Source organism: Alosa alosa, chromosome 9 (assembly GCF_017589495.1).
Source record: "Alosa alosa isolate M-15738 ecotype Scorff River chromosome 9, AALO_Geno_1.1, whole genome shotgun sequence".
Taxonomy (NCBI): domain Eukaryota; kingdom Metazoa; phylum Chordata; class Actinopteri; order Clupeiformes; family Clupeidae; genus Alosa; species Alosa alosa.
In genome coordinates, this window is record NC_063197.1 from 16402935 (window position 1) to 16413346 (window position 10412).

At 42.9% G+C, this 10412-nt stretch overlaps 1 protein-coding gene across 1 annotated transcript; it reads right to left on the reverse strand.

Annotated features, from left to right (window-relative positions):
• Positions 1-5056: 5056 nt before the first annotated feature.
• Positions 5057-8649, reverse strand: s1pr3a (sphingosine-1-phosphate receptor 3a). Its single transcript, XM_048252598.1, has 2 exons — positions 8469-8649; positions 5057-7717 (listed from the first exon to the last, which is right to left on the reverse strand). The coding sequence occupies exon 2, from the start codon at positions 7583-7585 to the stop codon at positions 6398-6400; it is 1188 nt and encodes a 395-aa protein (XP_048108555.1). The 5' UTR covers positions 7586-7717; positions 8469-8649; the 3' UTR covers positions 5057-6397.
• Between the last annotated feature and the right edge of the window lie 1763 nt (positions 8650-10412).

The following is a 10412-nucleotide window of genomic DNA, read 5'->3' on the forward strand; positions in this document are numbered from 1 at the left end:
AAACATCAATTTCCTTTGTTCCTTGTTGTGGTTATACAGTAGTTCAGTGGCCAACCTTATTGCATGTCAGTTATTGCATTTACTCCACTAGGTGGGGGAGTTGCATTATATGTAGGTGGGGGAGTTGCACTATACCTGTAACATCTTATAGCCTACCTACTGTATCAGAGATGTACTCAAGAAGTCACTACTGAATTTGTCAAGTGGTACAAACTAACCACCGAATCTAATGAGAGCCACAGAATGTGGGCTTAAAGCATCCCAATGCAATTACTTAAAATAACGGCTTCAAACTCATGGTACACTGACATAACAAATGAGAATGAAGTCTCTGACATTACAGTAATGAAGCATGCCAAGAATGATATTGCACTGTGTAAAGCTGTTGATTAGGTAGGATCATGACCCTTTCAGTTGGGTTTTAACTAGCTGGGTTGACGCCAATGGGCATATATATGGATAATACATGAGGCAACTTTTTTAAACAAATGCAAGCAAATTATTTAAACAAATGCAAGCAAATTTAAGCAAAACAAATGTCAAACATCATTTCCTTTGTTCCTTGTTGTGGTTCAGTCAGCATGTCAGTTATCGCATTTTCTCCACTACGTGGTGGAGTTGCACTATATACTTGTACAAGGACTTTTCATCCCAGAAAACAATATTTTCTGTTTTTAAGAAAAGAAAGAAAAAAAAAAAAAAAACAATCAGTGGATAAACAGTTCCATATATACAAGCCTACCCAAACAATGAAAGGACAATACCCCCACAGTTATAAAACCTGTAAATACAGGCAGTTTCTTACCAGAATATACTACTACTATAAGAATGGTTTTATATCAAATTCCTCATTAAGACCATGGGGGGACATTGTATTTAAGAAGTGAATTCAAGAGGTTTCGTTGGAGCAACCTCTTGTCATGATCACCCCCTCTAGGTGGTTTATTGACCGCTCCACCCCAATATATCTGAGGGCGCTGACATTATCCCCTGGGGATCAATAAAGTATCTATCTATCTATCTATCTATCTATCTATTATGTCCGTCTAGGTTAAAATGAGCATGACAGGACTGCACTCATCCCCTGTTCTAATAGTGCTCCTGTGCTCACTGATCATGGTCCGAAGCGCTCGCGTTGTTTTGCCCACATATGCTAGGCCACAAGGGCAACGAATCAAATAAATAACATGTGTGGTGCAACATGTAATGACACCGCGAATGGATAACGTCTGCCCAGTATGTGTATGATTAAAACTTTTGCATTTATGTGTGTACGAACACTGGGCGCAACTGCCACATTTATAGTTACCATCAGACCAGGGCCGTATAGTCACCATAGATATTGAGGGGGACATGTCCCCCCAATATTCAAATATGACCAAAATTTTCACAAAACTTGTTGGAAAGGTGTAGCACAGGCTAAGGAAATCCCATACATTTTTGGAGCCGATCAGACTCAAAGGGAACTTATTAAACATTTAAACACTTAAACACTTAAACGTTTTCCATATTGTAGCCTATTCTCGCAATGATATTAGCGAAAGTGAAACGTTTTATTTTAAATGATGAATTCGTGCAAGCCTGTTTCATTCATTTCTTTCACATGTCGTTCAACATAAATACGCTAATGCATTCATATGCTAGTAGTAATGCCAGAAATTGCCGTTTATAGGCCTCTTAGAAATGGTTGTTGCATCTTGCATATGTTAAAATTGTGTGATTAGCCGCCAGCATAATAAAATCTAAATTAAAAAACAAAATCTTATTAGGCTATAGGTCCAAACCTATGGGTCTACGCCTTAGTTAAAAAAATCTTCAGGTGTAAGTAATAAGTCAAAGAACCACATTCTGTGTAATATAGAGTAATATCTTTTAAAGTTTACATTTTGAAGACAAATGGAGTCATACCACATGTCCAGGGATGAATTACTGAATGGGCTTACTTGGGCCAAGCCTCTGTGTGAAGTTGGTTCTTCTCCATCCTTCTCTTTTCACAAAACTCCCCAGAAGTCATCATTTAAAGGGTCATTTAAAAAATCTTCCATGGGAGAATGCCTTAGGACCCTTCTATCTGGAGGAGGGGGGGGGGCATCTGTGCCCAGGGGTTCATAATCCGTCCATGCCATGCCTATGTCCGTCAAAAGTTTGGAATACCCTATTGACTGACTTAACTAACGACTTGTTTGTGATTTTTAATAATATTTTTTGCATGGTAGGAAATGTATTGAAATTCTGAAATTCTGAATTTCTGAATTCCCCCCCCAATGTTGACATCATGACTACGGCCTTGCATCAGACATACTCAGAAAGGATGTCGTGGGTTGCGGACGTATGTCATTTTTGACTAAGCGGTCTCTTAAGTTAGGAGCACGCTTAAAAACCAGCTTAGGTTTTTCTGGAAAAACTCGCATAAGTTTAGGGTCCGAATCAATAATATGCTATATTATTTATATCATATAATTGAATATATTTTCAATTGGGTATAGTTTTCTTTTGTCCTGCACCTGCCAAAAGGTGGGATGTGCACACTATAACTGTTTGTTTAAAATATTTTCAACAATATTTTAAAGTTGACTGATATAGTAGCAGCGGCGGACTGGCCATGTGGCATACCGGGCATTTTCCCGGTGGGCCGACGCACCTTTTGTAATCTAGGTCATTTAGTTCTTTACACAGGCTTCAGTAATGTTTTGGTAATGCTATCAATTGTACATTGTATAGTTTAAATGTAGTCTATTGAATAATTTGAAATGATACTTTGAATTCAAGCAGAAATTCTTCTTTCATAATTGCTTGAATACTTCAATATGGTGATGTGCTCCATGGCTACCTCTGATCAGTCAGAGTGATAGTGTAGGCTACACAGAGGACAAAAGGTCAAGATTGTACTTTCTGTAGAGAAGGGCCATCTGAACACAGCAAGTGTTTGCGGTCAGAGAAACGTTAACCTGTCCATCAGCTATTTATTCTTCATAACTCAGGATTTTACTAACCTCAGTCTGTCAGTCAGCTCTTTATTTCGTTGATTCAGCTGAAGAATATGGCAGTTGCAAACAGTTATTGGGGTGTGACCATAGCTTTATGTGTATATTTACAAGAAAATTAAACAAAGTAAGAGGACAAAAGGTTATCTGAGGATAGAAAAGTTTCCATGACAACACCCAAAAACGCTTTGTAAGGTGGATTGATGTCATATCCCTTATTGGTTTGCCAAGACATCAGTAATCTACTGAGAAGGTGGACACTAAATTCGGATAGGATTGTTGCATATAGGAAATAGGAGAACCTTTGACCCCTTTTGTGAGGATAATGGATGGAGCACAGCTGCTTCAGCCTCAAATTTGGCGCAGATCTCAAATTGGGTTTAATAAACTGCAGAATATACATTCACTCTACTGCTCAGTGTTGCATGGGCTTAGACTTGGTCAGCCTGTGTCACAGTGTAGTATTGTGATTAAAATATTAACAGTTCAATGGCTACTTTCGTCTCAGCATGTTTCCTTGGATCGAGGTTTACCAGAGTGCTAATTTGGTCTTGAATTGAACGGGTAGGTGTGAGTTTTTTCCACCTCACAGGCCTACATTTGTCCATTTTCAGTGCTCAACGACACTTAGGTGTGTCCGACCGATTTGAGGGCCACTTGGGCCAAAAATGCCAGGGCCGTTTTTTGTCCCAGTCCGTCCCTGTTTAGTAGACACTTTTACACTTTTACCCAAAGCAAAACGGACTTGAAATAGCAAATTGTCCATCCAGAAATGAATTGTCCCTGCTAAAATAAAATCCACTGAGGATATCATATAATTACTGATAAAACAAAAGAATAAGTATTATTTATGACTATGACATATTTATCAGACTGAATATTGATAAAAAATAATTCAGTAATCATATCATATTTTATCTAATTATACAATTATACAAAAACAAAAACACTATGGCATATCAGCCATTGGACATAAGATTCAAGTTTTATTTATTTTATGATCATTATTGCAATCTGTTTTCAGGCACTTGCCCTTGTCCTTGAATAACACTCTACCAGTTACACTATACTTCACAATTCATATTTCAGTCATTTCAACATTAACACTCTTGATGCTCAATCTAATTAACATTTCTCAATTCTCTACAGTTATTTTGGAGAGTGTGACCCTATAGACTGAACGTGCAACGTGTGAGAGCCAACCGATAGTAAGACAGGGGGCTCTAATTTAAATTATGGGCAAAGTGCATGGTCAAAGGACAACAAGCAAATTGCCTCGTGTCCGACCTAAAATTATCTTATCGTGTGGCATCTGGGAGCAATAACCTGACACATTGGGCCCTATTTTGGCGATCAGAAACGGATGGTCAGAGGCGCAAGTTTATAGACTTTATTAAAGGCATGGCCAGTCCACAATCACTAATTTAATGGCGCTGGGTGCAAAAGGGTTGTTCTTATGTTTCCTAATCTGTCATCATGGGTGTGTTTGGATCCTCTAAACCAATGAGAATGACATCTGTCATTCCCTTTAACTGCAAGCAGCGCAATTTCAAACAGTGCATCGGTATTTTGATAGTCACCGGCGCATTTGAAGGAATCTGCTTGCACGCGAGACCGTTTGGAACAGGGATTCCACTAAACCTTGCTTTACTAAAACCTGTTTGTGACGAGCAGAGTATAGCTGCTATATCTGCACTCCTATTATTTGAACTCATAAGTGAAACTAACTTCACCGTGGTCTCATAGCCAACGACAAAAACAGTTAATTACTTTCACTATTGACTGACAAGGGCTTACCATCGAAAACATAGCCTGAAAAAAGCAACACTTAATCCATTAATGTTTGAATGACTGAATAAAAAGGATATTTATCCTGCAGAGGAGTTGCTGCTTACATCCAGTGACAGTGCGCCTTCAGCTGTGCTTTATATGCGCCTTTCGCTATAGACAAGGTCCTTTTAGGCAAGTCCCTCCACGCAGCGGCCATATTGCAACGCTTTTTGGGCACTTACCGAGCATCTTTTTCGGCAGAAATGCGTGTGCCAAGGCACGTCACCAATCTTGCTCCAGCGGCGAGATTACAACACATGATTGGCTTAATGTATTCACATGTCAACGTTTTGCCACGGTAGGGGTTGGATATGTGTAGACAACTGCCCGAAAAATTCCTCACTTTATTAAGATAAGAATAATCCTCGCGCACCTTGCGCCGGGTACACGATAGGGCCCACTGATGTTTGTGCTATCAATCTTGTTCATGGTACCAAATTAGCAAATAGATATAGGCCAGTTATTAAATTAACTTTATTTAGACTTTGCACTTTGCCTTTCATTTAAATTAGAGTCCAGGGTGTGAGAAGAGTAATATTTATCCTTATTTATCTCACACTCATCTCAGAAACACTTTATTTTATTTTTTTACTTAAGTTTGCTGTACCATTATAGTGGATTAAAATATTTGAATAATACTGACAGTTTTTATCCTCAGGTAAAATAAATATGCTGTGGTATAGGTAAGGCAAATACATGCATTGAATGCTCCTCTAATTGTGTACATTTTGTTACAAGGTTGCATCTGTAGTTAACCCTGGAGCCCAACACACTGAATTTACACCAACTCAAATGAAGGCTGTGTTGCATGTTCAAAGATGTACAAACTCGTGGCAAAGGCTTAACTGCTCACCCAGAACAGTTTCCAGGACAAAGATTAAGCTTGGTCCTCGACTATAAGAGACCTTCTATTTAGTTCTCCACTGAAAAGAGAGCTTTTAGTCCGGGACCAGGCGTAATCAATGTCTGTGTAACTGGCCTATCTGAGATTTTAACTCAAAATGAATCGGAAATCTGCTGAATACCCCAGAGCTTTGTATAATTATTCTTTGAGTGTTTGATGCAAGTGCCAACATAGGCTGTTCTTCAAATGCCTTATGCTTGGTCTTTGATCTGAAGTCTTGTATTCAGATGCATTTTGGCGATGCAATGAATTCCAGAACTCCTTCCTTCTGAAAACAGTTCAGTTCTTATATAGTCTAGTGCTGTGAATTAGTTCCTCCGTTCCAATGCTGGTAAATGCACAAACGTAGTGGCTACATACTGAGTTGAGCTGAGTTCAAGTCTGTACCCTTCCGAGCCCTTCAGAACAGTACCCCTGACCCCAACCGGTTCTTATGACTCTTGAGCCCTTATTGTGAATGAGCATCACAAGTCCTGCTGCATCTCTTGTCTCTGGTAGAAAGACAGCACTGACCTTCCATGGCGTCTAAGTTGCAGAATCATCCACACCTCCATGAGTCAAATCAACATCTCCACAGGATCAAGACACCCCGACTGTCCTCCGCATCCTCGGTCCCACCAAACGCTGTGGAATCACAGGTACCATGTCACATAACAGTGAAAGTCTGCTGACCTTGGAGTCATAATTTTCCTAGAGAGGGCAAGGCGCCAGCTTTGACAAGGACCACTGAGAGAAGGTCACCCTTGCCGGTGCGCGCAGGAGTACCAGAGGGTGGAGGGTCTGGGGGCTGATGGTGCGAGTTCTGGGGCGTAGGGACCTTGCCTCTGAGGAGCGTTGATTTGGCCGGCCCGATGCTGGACTTGCTGTTCTCCATGGTGGGGATGGGTGTGCCGGGGATGTTGAGACCAGGCACGGTGGGCGGTGGCGGCTCTAGCGAAGACTGGCAGCCGCAACAGCAGATCAGGCGGAAGAAGGCGGCGCGCATCTCGCGGCTGGACAGTGTGTAGATGAGCGGGTTGAGTGCCGAGTTGAGCACGGCCAGCGCGATGAACCAGTCCACCTCGTAGAGGAGCGGGCAGCGCTGCGGCGAGCAGCCCACGTCCACCAGCAGCAGCGAGAAGAGCGGCGTCCAGCACACTACGAACACGCCCAGCACGATCACCACCGTCCGCAAGAGCGCCAGCGCCCGCTCCGACGGCCGTCCGCTCACCCGTCGCCCGCTGGACGTCACCAGCCTGTAGATGCGGATGTAGAGGATGACGATGGCCAGCAGCAGCGCGCTGAAGACGCTGATGCAGAAGGCCACGTAGCTCTTGGCGTAGAGCGGCAGGACGGTGGAGCAGGCGCCCAGCTGCCCACGGCAGTTCCAGCCCAGGCTGGGCAAGGCGCTCAGCAGCACCGACACCAGCCAGCAGGCGCCCAGCAGGCCCAGGAGACGGCCGCGGCCAGCCGCCTCGCACGGACGCAGGCGCACCATGGTCATGTGCCTCTCGATGCCAATGGCCAGCAGGCTGAAGGTGGAAGCGCTCAGGGCCACGAACATGCTGCCCTCCCGCGCCAGCCACTGCCAGGGCTTCAGGAAAAAGGTGTTGCGGCCGGAGGTGAAGATGTTGACGGCGTACGCCACGCCTGCCAGCATATCGGACAGTGCCAGGTTGCCGATGAGGAAGTACATGCGGCTGTGAAAGCGCTTGTTGCGCCACAGCGCCAGCAGCACCGTCACGTTCTCCAAGACGATCAGAGCGCAGATCAGGATCAGGACCGCCATCTTGCAGATCCCCACGCTGCGCGGCCGGATCCACTTGCCTGAGTGGTTGTAGTGGGTCACGATCTCCCAGTTCATGCCTGGCTCGATGCTATTCTCCATTGCAGGACACTTCTTCAGATCACACACTAGGGGGCGATGACAGGAAACTTTCTAAAGACAGCTGAGCCGTAGAACCCTTTGCTATGAGATATCATCCCTCAGCTCTTGCACCACACCAGATCTTTAAAAGTTCTGCAAAGAATAATCACATTGACATACATATAAAAAAAAATCAAATGACTACATAGTTCCATCAAGTCCATCAAATGTTACAGACTCTGAAACGGGAGGTGTTTAACGGTAAAATATAGCCTACAGTAGGCTATATGCCAACATAAAGTGAGCCTATGAAAAAATACACATTTATCACAAACTTAGTCGCCAAATGACTTTTCTTCAGCAGTCCACACAATGAATGACATTACATCCATTCGAACAGGAATAACTTTCTACTATGAAAACTGTGAGTGAAGACTAGTTACATCTTCTTTGAAGACACTGCAGATTGTTGCTAAATTAGATCTTAAGAATTCACAAAACATTGGAATGTCTGCGGATAATGTCTGCGACTGAGTAGGCTATGGATGTTTTTTTTGTTTTTTATCAAATTATTTAGAACATCAGAATGAACTCCCTACCTAGAAATCATTGCCTCTGAAGAGTTCACCAGGAAAACACATCAGCACAATTCGTTGGACTAACATACCAAATGATTCACTACGTTTAGTAGTCTAGCACAATCAATGAATTATTTTCGTGAAGGAAAAAAATGTTTCGAAGTTATTAGGCTAGTCTATTAGTTTATAGCAAAGTAGGCTATTCTATATTTCGGGAAAAAACTATGATGATTTTAGCTTAAGGGCTTCTTAAGATTTGCATAGCCTATGTAGCCTATTTGTTATTTTAGTTCATTGAAAGTTCACTGTTTTAGGGAAACATTTACCTTTGTGCCGATTCATCACATCCCGAAGCAGAACGTTCCTTTACAAGCGACTCAAAAGGTCTCTTCATATTTCAAAATGGATAAGCGTTTCCCACTCTCAGACTATGTTCTGTTAACTCTGTTAACACCGCTCACACATTTTAATCAGTGTCTTTGTCTCTACATACATTATATCACGGTAAGAGAATAATGCCTTCCTTCGCATAGCTCATCTTGTGATTAACTCGCTCGCCTAGAGCATCAGTCTCGCTGCTGAACTTCAAGCCCAACCTTTACTCGGGGCGGGTTTTCAGGAGTTGGTAGACTTACCCTACTACGATCCTGAGTGCATAGGCCTACAGTATATCGTTTATGTTCCAGCGTTGGCCATCACATCAACTAGGCTACAATATGTTAGAGTGGACAGGCTATGGTCATCAGTTACTCATCAATAAAAAAAGAAGTTAAACAGTAGCCTAGCCTAATATAATGGTGTCATAGAGAAATGTGTATCATTGAGCCTGCTGTTTTGAAGGAAACTTGCGTGTCATCCTTCAGTGACACCTACTTACACAGTGAGGTGTCACTTTAATAATGACCCTGAGTGGATTATTCTTGTGTAGTTGCTCATGCAGTAACATGTTGTTTTACAAACCAGGAATTACCTGTCTAGTCGGCCAGTTTTGTTCTGACATGATAAAGTGATTTTAGAAGAGAACTGCTAATTTATAACATAGACAGCAAGCTATGTTGTTGGCTTAAACAACATAGCTGGGATAATTGATTAGAGTACATTTTCTTTCTTTCTTTCTTTCTTTCTTTCTTTCTTTCTTTAATGTCCCACTTAGATGCATGCCAAAGCATCTTCATGATCAAACATGAAGTCATTGTTCATTTGCAAAGATTTATAGGTCTGTTATTTTTCATTTTCTTTCTTTTTATTTATCGTTCTTTCCCCCTTTTGGCCCTCTCCCTCTGAGGCTGTCTTGGGTTTGGTGTTTATAGAACAGGCAGTGCATTCTCACAGAGGTCCCCCAGGACTATGGCCCAGACTTCTTAGATGGTGACTAGCCAGTGAAATGTGGTCACTGCTGGAATAGGGGTGCACTGTTATCATATCTCAGACTGCCCCCCCCCCACACACACACACACACATGCACACTTACTCCCCCAAGTGTCTGTAGTTGGGACGATCAGGCCAAAAGGGGGTCACTGAAAAGCGCAGAAAGCAGTGAGAGAAGTGGGGGTTGAGAGTGATTCTTCACAGGCTTGTCTGCACTTTCTCTACACTCCTCTACACATGTCCTCTCCACCACTCTCCAATGTCTCTCCCCTCTCGTCTAATCTGTCTTTAGCTCTTTTTTACTTTTTCACTCTCTTAATGTCTTTCTCCATTACCCATCTTGTTTTTCCTACCTCTTTCCAAACTTTGGTCCTCCTCCTTCTAAACTTCAATTAGATCCTTCATTCACTTATCCTTCATTCTCTTCTTTTTTCCTCTCTGTCCACCATCCCCTTCCTCCTCTCCTCCTCCTCTCTGAACACCATTCCCTTCCTCCTCTCCTCCTCCTCTCTGAACACCATTCTCTTCCTCCTCTCCTCCTCCTCTCTGAACACCATTCCCTTCCTCCTCTCCTCCTCCTCTCTGTCCACCATTCCCTTCCTCCTCTCCTCCTCCTCTCTGAACACCATTCCCTTCCTCCTCTCCTCCTCCTCTCTGTCCACCATTCCCTTCCTCCTCTCCTCCTCCTCTCTGTCCACCATTCCCTTCCTCCTCTCCTCCTCCTCTCTGAACACCTGCCTTATCTGTCTTGCCCTCCTGATCTCTTCCTTCCTGTGCAGTTCTCTCTTTCATCTCATCTTCATTCTCTTCCTCAATTCTATTTTCCTCTTCTCTCTCCTCCTCTCCTCCTGTGTTCCCTGCTCTCCTCCCCTCTCCTCTCTTTCCGATATTGCTCTTTTCCC